Source organism: Manis javanica, chromosome 17 (assembly GCF_040802235.1).
Source record: "Manis javanica isolate MJ-LG chromosome 17, MJ_LKY, whole genome shotgun sequence".
NCBI classification, from domain to species: Eukaryota; Metazoa; Chordata; class Mammalia; order Pholidota; family Manidae; genus Manis; species Manis javanica.
Window position 1 is genome coordinate 20,708,434 of NC_133172.1, and position 21,511 is coordinate 20,729,944.

The 21,511-nt window shown below is 56.2% G+C and overlaps 1 protein-coding gene and 1 long non-coding RNA gene across 3 annotated transcripts in view; one reads left to right on the forward strand and one right to left on the reverse strand.

The window, feature by feature from the left end:
• Positions 1 to 3,781: 3,781 nt before the first annotated feature.
• LOC140847042 (uncharacterized) lies at positions 3,782 to 13,699 on the forward strand. Its single transcript, XR_012126640.1, has 3 exons — positions 3,782 to 3,906; positions 13,070 to 13,280; positions 13,622 to 13,699. It is a non-coding gene; the product is annotated as an uncharacterized lncRNA (long non-coding RNA).
• The window catches only part of CHST8 (carbohydrate sulfotransferase 8), a 114,249-nt gene continuing 101,120 nt past the window's right edge, over positions 8,383 to 21,511 (reverse strand). For both annotated transcript variants that reach the window (XM_017655591.3, XM_037021387.2), the window contains exons 3-4: positions 10,418 to 10,455; positions 8,383 to 9,869 (exon numbers count right to left, since the gene is read on the reverse strand). In XM_017655591.3, coding sequence (XP_017511080.1) covers positions 8,763 to 9,869; positions 10,418 to 10,455 — 1,145 coding nt within the window. In that variant the 3' untranslated portion in view covers positions 8,383 to 8,762. The remainder of the gene's footprint in view (positions 9,870 to 10,417; positions 10,456 to 21,511) is intronic.

Consider the following 21,511-nt stretch of genomic DNA (forward strand, 5'->3'; position numbering starts at 1 on the left):
TCCCTGCAGGAAGCGTTCCCTGACATCCTTGTCTAGGTCCTTTCCACTGGAGCTTTGAAGGTCACGATGCTACACCTGCGGGTGTTACTATGTCATCAGTCAGACTCTCCAGGCAGCTGGAGCTCTGAAAAGCAGGGATGGTCGTCTTCACTGTTGTGTCCTCTTCACTGAGCAGTGTACACACTGAGGTATTTGTTAAATGAATGAAAGGATGTACTGCTTTCTTAATTAAGTGGACACATTGAGTTTGGTAGCATGAATAGATCACACTTTGTCCACTCATTTCCCCACTGACGATGTTTCTGGCCCTTTGATAGTTCACACCACGCTGCAACAAACACTTTCTTTGCACGTCCTCGCCCCTGTGCCTGGAGCTTCCGCGGGACAGAGCTCTAGAGACCTAACTCCATCGGAGTCTCCCTGGGGTTAGGACTGGAAAGGAAGGACCGGTTGCTCCCTGGGCAGCAGGACCCACAGTGACTGCACTGCCTGCTTCTCTGCCAGGGGCACAGAAAGAGCAGAGGAAGTGGGTCCACAATGGGACAGAAAAGCATGAAATAGCCCACAGACCGAGTGGAGGTGAGCCTGATAGAGAGAGCCTTGCTGGCGCTCAGGGTCCCAGGCCCTGGGCTCCTGAAGCCCGGCTGTGTGTGTCCCCACCTTACTAGACCCTTGTAAGGTTCTCCTTCACCTGCAGTTGTTGCCAACAGATTTCTTAGACTTGCTACCAAGGCCCTGGCTTTTGCAAACTCTGGTTCTTGTCATTCTTATCTAACATGTGGCCTTTACATTCTTTCCTTGGGAACTGAGTGTGTGTGTTTGTGTGCGTGTGTGTGCACATGTGTGTGTGATCTGCAATCAGGTGATAGGTTTTCTGTGGGGAGTAAAGTTATACTTAAGCAAAATGTAAGCATGTTAGCCTGAGCCCCTTGTTGGCCTGGCTGTGCATCAAGGGTGGGAAGAAGGCAGGTGATGTGGCTACGTGTATCCAGTGGCTCAGTCTGGGTGCCAGACACTCTGCAGGGCCTGGGGAGTCAGAGGACACAGAGGCGAGGGGTGCTGAGGGGGATGCTGAACATAGGGCCCTGGGTTTGTGGCAGGGGCTGGCAGCAGGCTGGGCCAGGTTGAGTCTTTCCTGTCTAGTGCTTCTGAAGGGGCAGCAGAAGCTCTAGTGACCCATCTGAGTGTGGGGGAACCCCAAGCCTCTCTATAACTCCAGATGCTGGGCCCTGGTCTGGGCCAGAGGCACATGTGTGTCCTCACCAGGTGTCTGCAGTGCCCAGCACAGCGCCTGACACATGACCACTCAGAAAATGTCAAGTGGGTGCATGTCAGTGGCTGCCCTGCCTCATTATTGATCTTTTCTGATATGCAGACGTGACCATGTTGTGTCCTTCTCAAAGCCCTTCAGTGGCTTCCCATTGTTCAGGCACCAGATCCAACCTCCTCGTCACAGCCTACAAGGTTCTACTTGACCTGGCACCTGTCGCCCCACCACAGGGCTCCACACCCGTGTCTGTGCACATTGCCCCGGGCTGAAGCCCACCCCACCTAAGGGGTGGTCCTGATTCAGGTCCTTGGAGCCAGCCCTGTGAGGTCACACCTCTCAGCCCCTGCTCTGGTGCACAGCTGCAGTCCAGAAGGCCCGGTCCCTAAGCTCCCCAGGTCAGGTCCCTCAGCCCCACCCCAAGCCCCACCCCTTAGTTACCATCTATCTTGGTTTGCTCCCCAAGGATCCCTTTAAGGCTAGCAGCCCTGGCTGCAATTCCTTGGATTGCCCAACCTCTGAAAAATGATGGTGAGCCCTTGTCCCTGTGTCATTAATTCTCATGTGACGGAGGCCTTTTCCCCAGGGTGGGTGCAGGGCCAGGGTGACTGATTGCACCTGCTCGGCCCCCAAGGACTTTGGCCGGTGGGAGGTGTTGACAGCATTTCCCCAGTGAAATGCCACGTGGAGATGAATGACCCCTGAGCTGTGCACTCTGGGTGCGTGAGGCCTGCACTGAGCTGGGCAGCCAGGCCTGCTGGGCCTGCAGACACCCGCCCCCCTCCACCCAGCCCCTTCAAGGAGCAGGGGTGTGGGGTCTGCACCTGCGTGCAGGTTCCTGGGATCTCCCAGAAATAGTTGCCTCAGACTCATGCCTGAAACCTCAAACACAAATAATTTTCAATTTGCCTGGGAGTTTCAATCGCACAATCCAATGTTAAATAATAGATTAGGTGCCTCGGGGAAAGAAACAGGATTTAAGAAGAAGAAATAAATAAAAGGAAAAGTAAAATTCCACACAAGGGCTGAGAGAATAAGAATGTGGCTGCCCCTCCTGGCCTGCATTTGCCCACCCTGCCCTGTCCTACCCAGCAGGGTTCTCTGCCCTGGGTCTGCAGGGCATTGCCCTTCACACACCTCTCCCCATGACAGGTTCCAAGTGTCTGCAGCCCTGGGTTCCATACCCCCCACCCCGTCCCTCACTCCCAGGCTCTGCACCCCAAGGAGAGGCCTGACTTGTTGCCCTGCCAACTGCTACCCACCCAGGCAGGCAGAGGCACCAGACACTTGGGCAGACACAGGCTGTCCCAGGTGACAGGTGGGTTGCTTAGGCACATGGTGACAGGCATGGCCAGGTGGGGTTGGGTACAAGCACGAGTATAAGATGATGGCATCTTTGGACTCTAGAGGAGGCTGAAGGAGGTATGTCTGGAACTGAAGTCACCTCTGTCCATTGACTTCCCTCTGCCCATCTTGGTCACCCCTGCGACCTAGCCAGTCTGTCTTTGTCACCAAAGGAAGCCGCACCATCTCCAAGGTCCAAATTGGAGTCTCACCTTCCACCTCCCCTCTGCCCATCAGCCCTTTCTCATGCCCCTCCTTGTCTAGTCTAGGTCCCTTGGGCCACCATTTCTCTGTCCCCTCTTCTCCTTCCACCATGCATGTCTAGGAAGGTCCCAGCTCCGACCTTCTCCATGCTGCACAGAAGCATGTTGGTAGACACATGGCCAAACTGCCATGGTTTGAATCCTGGAACATTCTCTTAAAAGTTGTGTGAGCTCAGGCAAATTATTTAACCTCTCGTGTCTCATTTTCTTCATCTATAAAAAATGGGGAGGATAATGATTGTATGGATCTTACAGGGTTGTAATTAGGATTAAATGAGCTAATATATATGAGATGCTTAGAGGAGTCCCTGGCAAACCAGTAAATACCATAATTGTTTATTATTGCTTCAGGACCTTAAGTGGGACATGACAGTAGCTTGGGTTAAGAAGAAGGCACAGGAGTGGAAGAAAAGTATCTGGATCCCAGATTCACTTGGGTGCAGAGAGATAGCAGGCAGGAAAGGCAGGGGTCCAGGGCTGATCCAGGGATGGAGGGCTGGGATGGGAAAGCTAGGGCAGGACAGGCCTGAGGTGGGAGAGATGCGAGGCTCAGGTGGGACACGACATACAGACAGAGGTGTGGGCTAGGCAGCCTGCCATGGAGGTCAGGGCTGCAGGTGCAAATCTGGGAGTCAGATTGCTGTGAGACTGGCTGAGCTTGTCCAGGGAGTGTGTAGACGGCAGAGGGCTTGAGGGTTCGAAATGTGACATAGCTGAAGACTTGGAAGGGAGCCATTTCCTTGGGTGGCAGGACTGGGAGGCAGACCAGGGTGGTGTTAGCTGGGAAGGAGGACAGGCGGGCTAAGGCTTTTCCAATTTAAGATGGTGTGTTGATTGACAATCCTGGTGTCACAGAAGGGGGACAATTGTCTCTGTGATGTCTGTGAGGAGGGACAAAGGGCTTAGAATCTGAGAGTGAGTGGAGGGTGACCTCTGACAGGGCTGGGAACAGGGCTCTGTGCAGGAGCATCGCTTTGACAGGAGGGGCTTTCTGGTCCTTCCCTTCGATTTAGCTGCCCTGACATGCACACCGTGAGTTGTGGATGTGTTCGTTCTGTGTCCATGGGCACCTGGGTCTGTGTGCACGTCTGCAGGTGGGAGCTCACAAGTGTGTGTGTTTGCATCTGTGTGTCTGTGGATGGGTCTCTGTGTCCCCATGTGTGTGGTGGTGTGGGGGCATGTCTGGGTGTGCACCTTTGCGAATTGTACTGTATGTATGTGTGTGCATTGTGGTTGAGATCACAGGAGGCCTGATGTCACCGTCATGGAGAGTGGACAGACACCGGCAGACTGTGGCGGGCCTGTGGAGTCTGTGACCCTAACTGCAAGGAATGCCTAGGGAAGCCTTTCCTCCTGCAGCTCAGGGACAGATTGGAGGGGCATCCACGGGGTTGGGTTTTGCCAGGCGAGTGGCAGAAGGAGAAATGCCCAAGGTGTAAGGTGGGTCAGGATGCACCCCAAGTCTAAGCTTGCCAAAGAGGGGGGAAAACCAGCAGGTGTGATGGCAACTCACACACCACTGTGAACACGGCCTTCCACACTGTGTCCTCCCTGCCGACCAGTGTGCGCAGGTGAGCGATTCCTGGGACCTTCTGGCCCAAGGATGCCCATATGAGGGGTGAAGGGCTCTGGCAGTTTCCGGGGCTTGGTGTTAGGGCAGGGTGGGGGGATCCCTGGAGCTGGTGTGTTCAAAAGTGAGCCCCCAAGTCTGCCGATAGCTGGAGAGGCAGAGCCTCGTGGCCCCGTGGCTGGGAGCGAGACAGGGCAGAAGATCTGCGACTCGGGTGGGAAGCTGGGGACCCCCTCCTGAAGGTCTGGGGAATGCTCCGCCCCGCCTGGAGCGGCAAAGTCGGGGTGTGGCTGCCACCTGGTGGGCAGGCTGGGATGCCGGGCAGCTGCTCAGGAGCGAGGACTTAGCGCCCCCTGGTGGTCAAGTGCTGTACCTGCCAGCGGAGAGCTACTCCCGGCCGCGCCTCCGCGCCCTGGCGCCCCGGCGACCCCCCTCCAGCACCCCCTGTATCGAGCAGCGCTGCACCGATGCTGAAGGGGAGGGCGGCACAGCGGTGAGAGCGCCCAGCCCGATTGCGTGGCAGAGGTCTCAGCTCCTCTGGGCAAGACTCGCTGGGCCTTGGTCTTCTCGCCTGTAAAGTAGGGCAAGGCACACACCCTCCGGAGAGGCCAACACAGCCTGGCCCGTGTCAGAGCTTGACTCAGGCTGGCAGGCCCTAGGCCTCTCAGTGTGGGTGCGGAACGACTCATTCTGACCTATGACCTCTGACTTTTGGCCTTGGCCTTTTCCCTAAGTTTCAAGTGCTCTTGGGAGCAGCCCTCCTCCCTTCCTGAGTCAGGCCAAGAGGTTGGGGAGGGGGCAGGGGGGTCTGCTCCTAGCCCAGCCAGAACTCTGGTTACCCCGCTGCCATGTCTTACAAAGGGCCCTTCTGGGCAGCGTGAAGAGTTAAGGAGCAGTGCAGGCCTCACCACCACCCAGGCCGGCCAGCTGGGGGGACCAGAGCCCAGGCCTCTCACAGGCCCTTCCCAGAGCCTCCCCACAGTCTGCGCCAGTGGGTCCCTCCAGAGGACACTGTCTTCTCACACTCTCCTCCCTACCCAGAGGTGGGGGGCTCCCTTCCCAAGGGCACCTGTTTATTCCTCATCCAGGGACTGTACCCATCAGCAAGCATGGGAGCCCTAGCGATGGGAGCAGTTTATTTCAGCCCTGCTTAGTCCCAGACTGCGGGGCCCAGCTCCTGGATACCACTCTGGTCCCTTCTCTATCACCCCTAAGTCCCCTGTGCCCAGCTCTGGGTCCCAGTGCACTTGGGTGGGGGTGTTGGGGAGACTCCAGAAGGAAATTCCTTTGATTAGCCAGGGGTGCTCCCCAGAGAGGAAGGGGCTAGGAGGAGATGGGGGAAGTGGAGCAGACCACCTCAGCCCAGGGCTTTCCTGGGACTCCCCATCCCACCAGGGGGGCTCAGCACTGAGGATGAAGCTGGCAAATGGGCCCTGCCTGGGAGGAGAGAGGGTTCTGGAAGACTGTCCCTCTGTCCATTGCCTGACCGCCTCATCCTGGGCCCCTGGGTGGGTAGCCAGGCTGTGGTTACAGCAGGTGGGAAGAGGGCTTGGCCATGTCTTGGAGGCCAGAGGTGCCAGAATCTCACACCTTGCCATCTGGCTGGGCCTTGCACCTCATTTCCCCAAAGGACTCCAGGGCTTCTGGGGCTCACAGGCCCCAGTGGGGACCCTAGGTTTTGGGGCTCTTTTCTCCCACCATTCATAGAGCCGGGCTCATGTCTGGGGGAGGTCTCCGCTGCTCTGAGGGCAAAGACCCAGCAGGTCCTTCAGGGTGGGCTGCCCCAGAGAGGCCCCGGTTTGGAGGACTGAGCTGAGAAGGGCACTGGGAATTTGGTGGTTGTATCCCTCACTTGATAGGCCTGCTGGACCCCTGAAAGGAGCATGTGGCCCCTTCTTGGGTCCCTGACCCAGAAGGCTCCCTCCAGACTTTACCCACAAAGTGGTGAGCAGAGGAAATGGGGGCAGAGATGGGCAGGGGAGGGAGCAGCACAACATGGTCACAGAGAAGAGAGAGGACTGTTCACAGCCCCTTCCCCAACCCCACTGACACGCATGTACACCCCCAGAGACACAGATATGCACAGACACTTGCCACATCACTCACACACAGAGACTTACATGTTCACACCCGTCTTCCCTCTCCCTGGTGCGCGTGTGCGCGCACACACACATACACACACACACAGTTGAGTCCACTGTCCCCAAGTGCTAGGGCTATATGAGGCTTGAGGCTGGGGTTGGGGACTGGAGCTGGGCCCAGCATCACCTCAACGGGCGCAAGGTGCGGTTTCAGAGCTGGGCCTCTGGCCTTTAGTAGGAGGTCATGCTGGAGGCCATCAGGTAGTGATAGCAGTCATTGCCTAGATGCTGTGTCTCCTGCTGCCAACCAGAAGGAAAGCCCCGCTTTGAAGGACATGTGTGTGTGTCATCTCCCTAGCTCAGGATTGGCTATCTCTGAGACATGACACAAGTAAAGATGTCTTTAGTACACACACACACACACACACACACACACACTCCGCTCGTGCAGTGGGAGGATGGTCCCAGGTATCCTGATTGTCTCCAGGCAGCAGTAGTGGGTGAAGTCACTTCCAGGTGACTTTGCTGAGCAAATGACATAGTGACACTCCACCTCAGGCTTCGCCAAATGCATCTATGATCAGAGACACTGTTTTTGCACTGTGACTTCTATCTCACTTTGTGCAGACCATAGCCCAGGACAGCTGTTCCTGGGCTTGTGCTGACCTGGCTTTGGTCAAGGTACAGGTAGCTCCCCTGGATCTCTGAGCCTCTAGGCATCTTCCTCCCTTTCTTCCACACCCACAGCCTCCTTCCAGCCCCTCTGGGTTCCTTCTGTCAGATAGTGGGGCCACTACAGCTGGAACTCCAGGGAAGGCCTCATCCTGCTCAGGGTTCCTGGACACATGTGTCCAGAGCAAGCAGGAGGCAGACTTGCTACTCATTCCACCTTTACAAGCTTCCAGAGCCCATAGTGGAAGCAGAAAGGGAACCGGAGCAACGCATGCTGGTGTAGTCTGGCTGGGATCCAGCAGCAGCTCCTTCTTGGGGTCTGGCAACATCTCCCCCAGCAAGCACGAGCAGAAGGAGAGCAGTCTCCTGGGAGAGATGCACAGAGAGACCCACAGAAAGATTCAGGGGGCGTGCCGCAGGCTCCCGGCAGACACAGGCTGACAGAGAGGTGAAACCTGAGAGGAGGCAAATAGACCCCTAGAAATGGTCAGGCAGCACTTCCCATTACAGACCAGACCCCAGACAGCCACCTTCACACCACCCTCAAAGCTCCAACTCCTCCACGACTTTCCAAGAATCACCCTGACTTTTGACCATTTCAGAATCATTTCTGTGTGTGATGAATGTGTGATTTGAAGAAGTTTCCTCTACAGCTTCTCCTGCCCCTCTCCCAGAGCTGACTCCCCCTGGGATGGGGGAGGTGGTTTTGTCTGGGGAATGGAGACAGGGTTCTCTGCAGATGACAGCTTCGGGCTAAATTTCTGCTTAGCAAGAGGTTCAGAAAGCCAGGGATAACAGCTCCCCAGCTGGTGATGCCACACCCACTGAGATCCTTGTGCAGCCCCATGTGGCAGCCTGTCTGGAAGCTCACTGTTGCGCTGGTGGAACTTGGAGGCCCCACACAGAGTGCGCTGATGGGAGGGACCCTAGTGGGCCTCCGTGGAGACATGGCCACCTTCTCCTTTGGGGATGAATGTGCTGGTACTGAGACGAGAGGACCCAGTTCTGGCATGGGGAGTCTGAGAGCCAATGCTGCTGGGCCTCCAGGTCATCCCTCCCCTCACTCCCAGGGCCGGCAAGCCCCTGGCTCAGGCTGTCCTCGGAGGCAGACAGAGCCCGGGACAGCGCCCTGAAGGTTCCGTGTGTTACCACACCAACACACAGAGCGTAGGCACTGCTGCTCTGGAAACCATGTGCTTTATTTGGACCCTCCCCCTGGGTTGTAGAAAAGCTGCAAACTGTGTAGTTTGGTACAAGGCAATGGCTAAGGGAAGTCCCTAACCGCTGGGGCCCTCCTCCTCTGGGCCTCAGAATTCCCTGGTCAACCTGACTCTTGGCTGGGCTGGGTGTGGGTAGCCGGGACTCTTGGGTCCCAGCTCACACCCCCAGCATCTTCCTCAGCATTGGAATGTGGAAGGGGTATGGGATAAGGGTCAGGGTCCTCATTCAAGGGCTGGGCCTCGGTCCCCATCTAGGGCCTGTGGCACCCAGCAATGGCAGTTCCTCACGTCCTCAGAGCCCTGCGGCTCTGGGTGCCTCTCTGTGCTCCGACCAGCAGGCCGCCCTCAGTATAGGTCTGCAAAGGGCTTGGAGTAGTTGAACATCAAGTAGTCCATGTAGTAGAAGTCGTAGGTGCGCTGCCGCTGCAGGGCCGAGAGCTGGGCGAAGTATTCGTGGGTGATCCGCGCCGTGGTCCGCGCCTCCTCTGAGTGCCGGTCCTTGAACCGGGGGAAGGTCAGGTTCTGTGGCGCGCGGATGAGGCGCAGGAAGAAGTTGGCATCCTCCTCCATGCTCTCAAACTTGCCCACGAAGTCATAGTCGATGAGGCAGGGGCTGCAGAGCCGGCCAACGTGGTCCCAGTGTATGTCCATGCCCACGGGCCGGTGCACGTCCAGCAGGTACTGGACAAACTCAGGGAAACGCACTCCCGAGCCTGTCCGCAGGGCCTCCCGAGAGGCGTTGGCCCGGTAGCGGGCCAGGATGGCCTTACCGAAGACGGGGTGGTAGTAGCTATTGGGGTGCTCAAACTTGTCGCGGAAGGCAGAGACCAGCCTCTCGAAGGGCTCGCGGACAAAGAGCATCTTGGTGTAAGTGCCGAGGCGGTGAAGGATGCCCTGGCGGTCGAAGGTGTCCAGCCGCCTGAGGGCGCTGCCGTAGTGCACGGTGTTGTGCTGGATGTCGGCGGTGGACGAGGCCAGCCCGGCCAGCACCATGAGCACGCGCTTCCAGTTAGAGCAGCCTGCCTTGGGCACCTCGCAGTACAGCACGCGGTGGCGGTCCTCCACGAAGATGCGGGACACGTGGCGGGGTGTGACCGCCCTGCGGCTGCTGCTCGCCCGGTACTTGGCGCACGCCTCCCGCATCAGCCGCTTGCGCTCCAGCTGGATCTGGTGCAGGCGGACCCAGTGGCCGTCCAGGGCCCGCGGTGCAGGCCTGACAAACGCACGTGCCGAGCTGTTGGCCGGGACAGCCCCTGCAGCTGCCATTTTCTTGATAAGCAGCCTCCGGCGGCGCTGCCGGGGTCGCAGACGCGCTCCCGTGTTTAGGTGGGATTGCGGCTGGTCAGGCACCAGCAGGTGCGGGCCTCTCGGGGCCCGGCTGGACAAGTCTAGGGTGGCCTTCCCTGTGGGTGCCTTCAAGTCACCATCCTGAGGAATGGCTGGTGGGAGGTCCTGAGGGCAAAAGGAAAAATGGTTACCGGGGTGGGCAGGACAACTGGGCACTGAGGGCCACGGCCTGGGTCCCTACCCCGTGTGTGGCCTGTTTTTTTCCCCAGGTGAGGGGGGCAGATGGGCTGACCCTGCGGGATGTGAGCCCTCTGGTCTGGGCCGCGCGACCAGTCCTGGAAGGCCCCCTCCTCTAGCTAGCGGGCCGTGGTCTTGACGACTGCGGGGCCTGAGATGCAAGTGCAGTTCCTGCCAATAGATGGCGCAAGCCTCCCAGGAACCTCTGCCTGGTCATGCCCGTTGCGGGTGCAGGTGGCCTTAGGAAGCCTGCTTAGATTTACTGCGTCTATTAGCACAGTCAAAGTCGCCATCCAAAGGGAAAGGGAAATTCATGGGTCCAAAGCCCTGGGCTTAGTTCCCAAGGCTCCTGGGAAGGACTGGACACATTTTTCTTTCCAAGAATGGATTCAACCTGCACTCCAAATTTTCTTCCCTGCCCTCCCCAACTTTATCCAGGCTGCTATGCCGAGATTTATCTGCCTTTCAGAACTCACATTGTCTGGCTGCTGTGGCCTGATGTTGAACTTTATTCCTGAAAAGCAAACAGAGACGACAGTATTAGTAGGTGAAGTACTATGTGGCTTCCAGGGACCTGCTTATGGGCTCTTGATTGTAGCACCCAGGCTGGAGGGCACTTAGGGTGGGCTCTGTGAAAAGGCAGCTCATGGGTGAGGATGGGAGGATGGTGTTGGCCTGGTATAGCTTCCCCTACCCACATGGAAAATGGAGGTGCAGCAAAGATGTGGCTCCCAGCTGATGCTCACTTCTCAGTGTCTCACCTCCTGATGTGACCTGGGAGGTCTAGAAAGGTGCCCTGCCTAGGTGTGTCCACATCCTTCTGAGCTATGCAGCCAAGGACCTGACAGCCCACCCCTCACCTCACACTGTCATTAAGTTACAGGGAAGGACCCTTCAGGAAGCTCTGCCCATCCTCTTTCTATGCCCCATCAGTCCTGCCCTGGCTCTAGTTGATGTGGACTTTCTGTATTTGGAATGAGACACACTAACACCCATGCCTTTGCACATACCAGACCTGGGAACAGAAAACACTCCTTCCACTGGATTGGGGCCTCCCCACTTGCTCTGGGAAGTTCCCTAACCTAGGCACCTACTGCATGATTTTGGTCATCTCAGCTGGCCCTGGGGGTGAGCTGGCCACATCCTGCTTACCCTGGGCTCCTAAGGGCTGACAGAGCCCAGGCTCAGAGTGATTGTCCAGCAGGCACTTATGACTGGAGGAAGATGGAAAGACAGTGCACTGATGCCCACACTCCAGAATGTCCCCTTTGCCTACCAAGGAGGCCGTTTGCCTGAGCTGGGGCTGGGGTCACCTAGCAAAATAAGCTCTGAGGAGGTGGACTCTGACCAGAGGAGAGGATTCAGCCTCATACTTAATTTGGTCTGTTTTGGGGGAGGTCCTGGGAGGACAAGAGGATTTCCTTTGGGGCAACCTATTTAAGAGTCTTGGCCTCCTTCCCCCAACCCTGCTTGGCCACTGAGGCATCAGAGTATCTTCCTCGTCCTATACCATGTGAGTGGATGTTTCTGCCCTGAGGCTTTGCGAAAAGCCACAGTCCCAGTCAGAACCAGCCACCCCTTAAGCAAGTAGAGACTTGACCTTCCAGTTGGCACAATGGGGCATCTTGTCTGACCACCCGTGACCGAGTTCTGGGTGCCGCCTGGGGCCCAGCACTTCCTCTGCTGTCTCTGTGTACTTGGCAGAGGTCCAGTAGCTGGAGCCCAGCTGGTGAGGGAACATCCACGTCCTCCGTCCCTGACCCAAAGACTCCTCCGAGTTCCTCTGTGAGGTCTAGTTTTATAGGTTCAGCCACTGCTGTGACCCTGGCCTCATAGTGGTCAGTCTGAGGATGTGCCCACACATCTCCAATCAGCAGCAAGCATGCAGGGTGGGTGTGCGGTCATCCCTGGGCTGGAAAGCCTAAATTCTCTGAGCCTTCTGGCACCTTCTTCAAATTCCAAGAGAGATGGAAACAAAGGTGGAACTCGGGCATGTTGCCTCTTTCTTCTGCGTCAATATTATTTTTTGATGCCTTTGGCCTGGGAACAGGGGTGTGTCCTTCCCTAGGTAAAGGGCAATGTGTCCACACCATCCCGGATCTTCCCCAGCTCATGTGCATGTGGTGCCCGTCAGGGAGCTCTGGTGCAGGTCTTCCACACTCTCCCGCGGAAGCTGAGGGGAAGCTCCAGGAAGGACTGGCTGCTCACACACAGGGTGTGGCAGTGGGGGCCTCACTTTGATAGAGGAGCCTTTTAGAATTAAGCTCCCAGAGCCTATTTCCCTTCTTCAGGCCACCCCCTACCTTCCTCATCCTCTTCACAGAGTGCATCCCCTGCGCAAGCTTCCTGAACTCATTTCTTAACAGCACGTCTGGATTTTTCCTGCAGCCAACGACCACAGATCCCTTTACCAGAAGGGACCTACTGCACCCTCAGTTTTCCTCTGCACTGCCAGGTTTCCTTAATTATTTTCTTCTGGTGATGGCAGCTGGCTCTGCTAAATCACCTGCCCTCCTCGAGAGTTGCAGATACCAGGATTTACTCTGCTTGTCAATCCTGTCAACTTGTCAAGGTGCAATGGGGCTTATTTATATTCCTTTTCTGGAGCAAATGAGTCATGCCAGATTTGGCCATGAGTGGGGCTGAGAGGCCACTTATGAAAGGCATCCTGCCAGCTGGTGAAGTTGGACAAGGATGTGCTTATCAAGGTCGCAGCCCCTCTGGCTGTGGGGCCTGTCCCATTTGATCTGTGCAGATGGGGCAGGAGGGCACTGAGCCTAGGGAGTTTCCAGGGTTGGCCCACGGGAAGGCTGGCCAGGCCCAAGCCCCGGGCACCAGCTGGGAGAAGGGCCCCGCTGGACAGCACCCCGGCCGGGTGAGCCTCCTGGCCTCTTGGCCACTTTACCCAATAAGGCCAACCTAGCTACAATTGCCCCCTTTGAAAAACTCAACAAAGATGTTTTGTGGAGCCTGAGTTTGCCACAAGCTGTTTGTTTCCCTTATGGCAGCTCTTTGGGCCAAGACTGACCCCATCCCACAGGCCACTTTGGAATACAGACAGAAACTTAATGAAGAAAATGTACTGGGCTCTCCCCATTGCTGGAGGCCCACTGTCCTTACTTTTTCAGGGGATGAAGCTGCTCTTGCACACACTGCTCAGATAAAGGCTGAAGCAAGACCACCCCCAGCTCTGAGCAAGTGAAGGCCAGGAGCCCTGGGCGTCCTGAGGTTGGGATCTGTGCATCCCCAGTGGGCTGCCCTTCAGGACACTGTACAGCTCCGTGGAGAGGCCATAGAGGGGCAGCGAAGGGCCCTGCCTCTGCTGCACCCCTGAGGAAGGTATTGGTGCCATGGGGGATTTATGAGCGGGGTGGGGGCATGCTTAGTCTCAATATAACCACCACCAGTCCCTCCCAAGCCTGAAAATAAATGTACAATATAGATGAAAATGGTAGGCTTGCTGAGCAATGCAAGCCATGCCCCCAGGCTCCAGTGTTACCAGTCTCCCTGTCTCTCCAACCCCTGCCCTGTGATGGGAATCGCAAGACCAGTCATGTACGTGCTCCACTTCAGTGTCTGGGTTACCTGTCCTCTCCCTTCAACACAATGTTAACAATCTGCAAGCAAGTTCATCCCCCTGCACGGTAAGAAAAAAACAACCACTTTCTCTTTCTGGACAGATGACATGTGCAGAGCGGTTGAAACACACACAGTATGATAAGAGTGAGCATCGGTGAGAATAAACGAGGCATGAGTTATTGGGGCTGCCAAGTGTGTTCTGCATCGTGAACTCTTCATTGGCTGAAGGTTTTTTTCTGAGTGTTTGGCAGGGAAGCTTCCTGGTTACCTGCCAAGGGGAGGCAAAGGCCGATGAGGGTGTGTGAGGCCAGTTTCTCATCATCAGGCCTTGCGGCCTGGGTCTGGGTCTGAGCTGGGGAGGGGCTTCACTGGCTCGTGGGCTGTTGGGGACAGGGTCCCTTGCCCACTTCTCTCTGAGTCACAGGAGACCTGCTGAGTTAAATTCAAATGCCTCAGTTGCTGCTGCCCAGGCCAGTGGGGCTGGGGGCAGGGGAACAGCCTTTCAGTCAGGCTGTGTATACAGATGGCACTGACACGGGTCCAAACAGGACCCAAGTGCCTAGAAAGGGCTAGAAGTGCCTCATGAGCCCTTGACCGTGTTTGAGGAGAGGGAGTGCTACTCTGACTGCTCAAATTCCAGCCCCAGGCCCTGATAGGCTGTGTAGGGGGGCCCTGAATCTCAACACTATGGCTAGGGAATGGCAGGGTCCTGAGGGATTCGGAGCCACAGAGAGGGATCTAGATGGGAGAGAACTGAAGAAGCCAGGAGAGGCCTTGGGGTGTGGGTGTAAATCTGAAGGCCCTGCCCTAAGGGGAGTTTCAGATTCATGGTCCTTGGAAGCTGAGTTTCCTGTACTGAGCTGTGTTTCCTTGGCTCCTTTTCCATGTCCTGGACCTTCTGTTGGGTGATGCTGCGTGGCTACATCTGCCTGAGCTGGCCGCCCACATGGCCACTTATGCTGCCTACAGGCCGCACGCTTCCAGAGGGTTCAGGCTGGCCTGGGCAGGGAAGACCCTGACGGCCAGGCCGCACCGCACCTTGGGTCCCCCTCAGTGTGAGATCCTGAGCCCAAATTTCAGTACCCCACCCCAGACTTCCTGTCAGTCACATCTGGTGGACAGACAGTTGCCCTGCTCTGCTGTTTCCACTGCCCGGTCACGAGGAAGTAGCTCCTGTGCCCATGTGTGCCGAGAGGCAGGCCTGCATGTCCTGGGGCCGCCCTGCATGGCTGCTCAGCGTACAGGGCCTCCTCCATGCCCAGGTGATGAGCCACCAGGTGCGAAGCAGGGACAACATGGCCAGGGCAGGTGTGCTGCCCAATGGGGTCAGCGAGAAAGCCTGACAGGAACTGCCAGGCCCCGCAAGAACAGACGGTTTCTGAATGAGGGGCTGTAGTAGTCAGAGTCCTCCTGGCCCTTTTCTAACCTCCATTAGGTTATATATATATATGGTGGGGGAGGGAGCAATTTATTAAGGGATTGGCTAACATGACCGTGGGGGCTGGAAAGTCTGAATTCTTGTCTGGAGACCCAGAAAGGCTGGAGATACTGGACGCACAGATGTCACGGCTCCCATCTGAGAGTGGTCTGGAGAAAGAACCCCCTCTTCCTTGGGAAGCTTCAGTCTTTTTCTCTGAAGGCCTTCAACTGATTGGATGAAGCCTACCACATTATGGAGGGTAATCTGCTTTATTCATAAGGCTACTGATGTAAATGTTAATCATATCTAAAAACACCTTCACAGAAACATATAGACTGACGTTTGACCAAAAATCTGGGCACTGCTGCCCAGCCAAGCTGACACATGGAATTAACCATCACATGGGGTGTATTAGTTTGCTAGGGCTGCTGTGATGAAGTACCACAAAATGGGGTGGCTTAAAATGACTGAAACTTATTCTCTCATTGTTACAGAGGCTTGATGTCAGAAATGGAGGTGTCAGCAAGGCCAGGTTCCCTCTGAAGTCCTTCTAGCTTCTGGCAGCCCCAGATGTTCCTCAGGTTGTGGCAACTTAATTCCAGTCTCCGCTTCTGTCTTCACATGGCTGTCTCGTATATCCTCTTCTTACAAGGACGCCGGTCGTTCTGAGTGAGGGCCCACCTTAGCGACCTCATCTTAAATTGATCACATTGCAAGGACACTATACTGTCTCATTCACAGGTCCCAGGGGTTGGGACTTCAACACATCTTGAGAGGGGTGCAGTTCAGCCCAGGACAGCAGGTAATGTGACTTTGGGAGCTCTGAGGCAGGGCAGAGACATCCTGGAGGAGGTGAGAAAACCCTCAGACTTCCCCTGAGGGTTGGGGCATGTGATCACCAGCGAAGGACTGATTTGTCCTCAGTGTACCATGTCTTGTCCATCTGTGTCAGACAGAGCTTGGCACAATGCCTGGCACACAGCAGGAGCTCAATAAATGCTTGCGCAAAGCTGATGCTGCCGGGACTGAGAGCTGGCCCTGGAGGTGAGGACGGGCATTGTGCTTCTCCCCGCAGAAGCCGGGCCCAGTGCTCTGGCTGGAGTCCATCAACCCCAGCGGGGGCTTCTCCAGCTTGGCCCGGCAACCTGAGAAGGGTCTGTGTGTCTGGGAAGCAGTTGCCAGCTGAGTGGCTAGGGGTGGACGGGTGCTGCCCTGGGTGAGGGGTCCGGCCCCCCCACCCTGTCTGTGTGGGGTCTGTGGACTTGAGGTGGCCACACCTCCTCTGGTGAATCTTCCACCCACTCAGGTTCTCCCCTTTTGAGCAGCAAACCCTGCCTTGGCATCCAACTGTCTCATGGTGAGCAGCTCCCTCCATCTGGGCAGGTTAGTAATTCATGCAAATTAGATGCAATACTGAAGTTTGAACACATTCAGCAATTAGAGGGCAGCCTGGACTCAAGTCATCAAAGTCAGATGGGAGAAGCCTCACTGAAGGGCCTTAAGTTTCCACTTGTGTTCACAGGAAAATTCAACTCACTAAGCTCTCTGAGAGGGCCTCTGAGCATAGCCTGGGTCACAGCTCTCCCCAGGGCCCAGGGTAGGCAGTGCTGCCCGGGACAAAGGTCCCAGCTGCTCCTGGAACCCAGAGGTGGTTCTGTGGTCAGAGTGTGGCTGTGGGGGAAAGGCAGGACTCAGGCCTGACGGGATCCTGGGTGAGGTGGCAGGCAGCCCTGCAGGGGCCCCTCCTGCCTCAGCCTCTGTGGGTGGGGCTTTTTCCTGCTACTTCAAGACAGCCAGACTCAGTGCTGTCACACAGTGACCCCGGACCTTTGGCCCAGACCCGAGCAAGGGCTTCCTCTCCCTTTGCCTGGGGACTCCACTTGAAGACATAGCTTTTAACAAGGGATCAGGATGTTTAAAAGGGATTTTAAGCAAAGAGAGTGAGTGACAGCACTGCTGTGTGACCTTGACCTCAGTGAACCTTAGTTTCCTTATCGGTAAGATGGGAGAAAAATACCCATTTTTCAGGTTCACAAATGTGTCGCTGAAGTGATACACAGTGCTGGGTGCAGAGAACCCATGAGTTATGGGAGCTACCAGGTGCTGGTTGCTCCTGCTGGGCTACCTTTGCAGAAGCTGAGTTTCCCTGCGCCTGGCTCCTGCACCAGCGCAGGGGCGCCAGGACCATTTGCCGAGGAAGGAAGCGGATCTTCCTGTCTCAGGCTGATGGGCACCTGACAGCTCTGACCACGGCTTGTTTTGTTTAGTGATTCCACTCTCTTGCCTCTGTGATTAGGATCCACGATTCATCCGGGTAGTTCCCTGTCAGCTCAGCCTTGGCTGAGAATTCCCTTGGGGCTGTCAGAGTGGAGCGCTGCAGCTGCCTGTCACTCAGCCAGCCAGCCAGTTTCCCGGCCTGTGAACCCTCCAGCTGCCCTGCCGCTCTGCACCCACCATTCGCTCATCACTTAGTGGTGGTGGTGGGGGTTGTCCCCGAGCATCCCCCCTTCCTGCATGCCTGCCTTTGCAACAAGGGAGGGGTCCTCAGCTCCTGCTTCGGAGCTCTCCTCCGTCAGAGCTTGGGGTTGACCCCCATCATACCTGGTGTGTGTGTGGCCCTAGCACTCATGTGCCATGCTCCACACTACACCCCCATGGGTGCGTGTTGCCTGGAACCAGACATGGTATGCCTTATACTATGTTACATCACACATCCTGGTTCCTGCATCTCTGAGACACACACATGCATGCTTCCTGCAGTGTGATGTGGCATTATCTGGACGGGAAGTGTGGGTGTTCACGTCACTGTACAGTTTTGAGCACAGGGCATGTGGCTTAGAGCAAGTGCTTAGAGCATACTGAGCAGCTGTATGCACCAGGCAGTGTCTCACGCACCAGTGACGGTGTCCTGGTCATGAATGGGATGGCTGCGGCTCCTACCCTCATGAAGTTTACAATCTGGCAAAGAAAGGAGGCATGGACAGCAATTCCAAGTGTTATGGCAGCAGTGGAGGGCGTAGCATGTGACCAGAGTTGTCAGCATGCCCAGGGCGCCAGGTGAGGTCTCCCTAAGGTAGTGACAGTTAGTTGGCACCTGAGGGTAATGAGGGCAGAGCTTGGCCTTGCACAGTGACAGCAGGGCTCATGGGATGAAGGGATGTAGACTAAAGGGTGTCAAGAAATGGCAGGGCCACGATGGCCAGCAAGCAAGGGGCCTTATGGTCTGGCAGAAGGCCTTAGATCTGATCTCCTAAGGTCGGAGGGGAGCCTGGAAGGGCTTTAAGGTGGAGTTATTTTGAATTTCAGGACCATTTTGAGATGAAGAGCTGAACACAGAAGCAGAAGGGCTGGTCAGTGGATGCTGCCTTTGTCCAGGCAGGAGATGTGTGAGGCCTGGCCTCAGGGGATGATGGTGGAAAGTGGAGGAAGACATGAAGAGTATTTCTGGTGTGCTGGTCAACGTTTAACAACTGGCTCCCTGGGTGGGGGGACGTCTAAGTTGTAGTGTTTGCTAATACCACGGTATGAAGTCTCCCACTATGACAGATTTCAAGCTGCTGATGGAAATGTGGAGCTGGGCCCCCACAGGCTGGTAGGAGCCGGCTTCTGCATTAGCAGGGTCTGTGATTGACTGGAAGCAGGATGAGGGAGCTTCTGGTGTTGGGCCTGGGCTGCAGGTGGATGCTGGGGCCATTTCCTGCACCAAGGGGCAGATCCTCATTGAGTCGGAGATACCTATGGGTGTCCTGAGTGTAGACATCCAGAGGGCAGACCTGGGTGGGGAGGACAAGCCCAGGGGCTGTGTGTGTGCAAGCTCATGTTCCCCGGCCTGCGGCTCTCCGGCAGGTCAGGGGGTGGGACCAACACCTCTCAGGGACAGAAAGCAGGCCTGAGGCACAGCGCCAGCCGCAGCAGCGGGCCTCGCCTGAGTCCTGCCTTTGTCCAGAGCCTGCAGGGAGCCACAGCTTGGGCTCCGAGTGGCCGGTGGGACTGATGAAGTGACTCCTCTTGTTTGACCATCAGGGCGCCCGGGCCTTCTCCAAACTGCTCTGCGGGAGGGGCCTAATCTGGCTTAAATATTGGTGAATTCCCGCCAGGGGTTCCCAGGAAATAAAAATGAATGAGTCACGCTGGAGAATGATGCTGAGGTTGCCCCACTGAGGGGTTGCCTGTTTGCAGGAAAAGTGCCATCAATACTGACTGGACAGGCCCTGTGACAGGGTCTTGGTCACTGGAACCAAGTCAGGCTATTGGAGGCCACAAGCAAGGCAGCCTCGTTACTGTGGTGGCTCAGCCGCAAGATGATGATCTGCCCAGGTGTAGCCAGCTTCAGGAGGTGCCGTTCTGGCCGCAGCGTCTATTACTGAGCTGGCCTGTGACTGCGAGGCCCATCACAGATGTTGCCTGTGAAGCCCAGGAGAACCGCAAAGGAAGGGGGTCCCAGCCACCTTCCCCAGCCCCTCGCGGCACCTGCCCTAACCTGCTGCAGGGGCCAATCTTTCCAGAGGGAGGCGCTCCAGTCCCCAGTGGGGAGTCAGGCTCCTGCAAGTGAGATGGTAAACTGCTGCCGGCGGCTCAGGAGTGGACCCTGGGAAGAGTGGGGTGGCGGTCCCTGCCATCCACTGAGAGGCCCCTGAGTCTATGAGGCAGGCCTGCCCTCCCCAGCCCTGACCCAAGCAGTGGATGAGCAGGGAAATGAGAAGGGGTGAGTCAGGGTATGAGGGGTGGGGGTTGAGGGAAATGCACCAGCCCCAAACATGTTGTCAGAGGGAGGGTGGGGAGAGCTGTGGGGGAGGCAGGGAGGCCCCACCCTGGGTTTGGCCATATTGGGTAGGACACAGGACTTGAGTCAGGCCTACAGGTAGTAGCTCTCAGCTGGGAACACTGGACTGTGGGTAAGAACAGTGTCTACACACAAGCCACACGGTCCAGCCCTGCAATTTCCAGCACCTTGAAACACATAGCTGACAACGGTGCATACCAACATCCTCATTAGCTCTGAGCACAAGAATATTAAGTAGAGCTAAACCCTGGAAATGTCACCCAGAATTTTCACAATTGTCATGTGTACTGAGAATTTGCCAGTCGTTAAGGCAACCCCTCAGCCGAGACCCCCAGTCCCCTCCCCTCTCCAGCATTGCGGGGATGTCTCCTTAACTGTGAAAGGCACCATTTGCAGGGAATTTGATGTTGGTGTTTGCTTGGGTGGGACGAGGGCTGCCAGGCTCTTGAAGGTACTCTGCACTGTCCCTTCAAGCTCAGCAGGTGTCTTCTTAGTCTGCTCATCTGCAGCAAAGGCCTGGAAATTAGACCTGCCGACTTTGCAAACAGAATACGGTCCCCTTGTAATGACTGCTTGAAGGGTGGTGGGGGTCTCTGTGAAAGGATTGAACACGATGTTCTGAGTTGTTTTCCTGCTTCTTTTGAAGTCAACCAACCTGCGCTCTCAGGACAAGGAGAGGGAATCAGTGGCACGGAGGCGGAGAGGCGGCCCCTCTTGGCTGTGTGCATTTCCTGCTGAATTAGGACTCCCAGCTGGATTACCAGGCCCGTGCTATGGGCACCTCTTGGCAGTCGTGGATACGCTGTTCCAAGAAACGAAAGCAGGCTGGCTTGTGCCTCTGTGAGGCGGAGATGAGGACCTGCCCGTGGAGGTGTGCATGGGCCATCCTCTCCAGGATGAATGGTTCACGAGCTGGGTGAGAGCTGCTCAGCCCACCGAGGCATCCTCTGCAGGATTAAACGTCATTCCTTCTAATGACTTGATTTATGTCTGGAGGTTTACAGCTCCAAACAAAATATTGTGATGATGGTAATAAATCACACTGGGGATGCTTACAACGGTGATGAGCATGTTTTCTGTTTGTTAGGGAGGTGATTACAGAGATAGGGGCTGCTGTGTACCAGCACATGTAGGCAGGGAGCACAGGACACATGTGATGTCAGACGGTGGGCACTTGGAACAGGGCATTATTTAGTCTTTCGTGTGAATTTGCAATTGGAACTGGCGGTGATTTCAGAAGGGCTGGAAATCCACAGGAAGGCACTCTTTGGGCACTGGGGATGGTGCAATGTCCTGCGACTGTCATTCCCAGCTTTCAGCCACTGTCAGCCCTGCTGCATCCCCAGTTATGAGCGTGATCCAGCCGAGGCTGGGGTCCAGGAATCCGCAGGTGCCTCCTCAAGGTTACACCTTCCCTCTGTGCTCAGCGCAGCTTCTGGAATACACTGGGGCCTCTTCTATCTGCAGCCCTATCTTGGGTGGAGAGAGACCTGGATGGGCCAGGATGGGATGGCTCTGCAGGGCTGAGCTCCTCAGAAGAATGAGATTGGCTGCAGACAGGTTCCCTCAGACTGGCATCTCTCATTCAGATGATCAGCAGAGAGTGATCTCTTCCCCCTGTGCCCTTGCCCTGCAGAGAAAAGCTCAGAGGAACTGAAGCCAACCTCAAGGTTTACCTCCACGATGGATTTAGATAGGTTCCCGGTGGGCTCAGGAGGAAACCAGCAACCCTGCTTCTCCAGCTCCTGTCCTTGGCTAAAGTCTTCTGGCAGAGATGCTATCACCCAT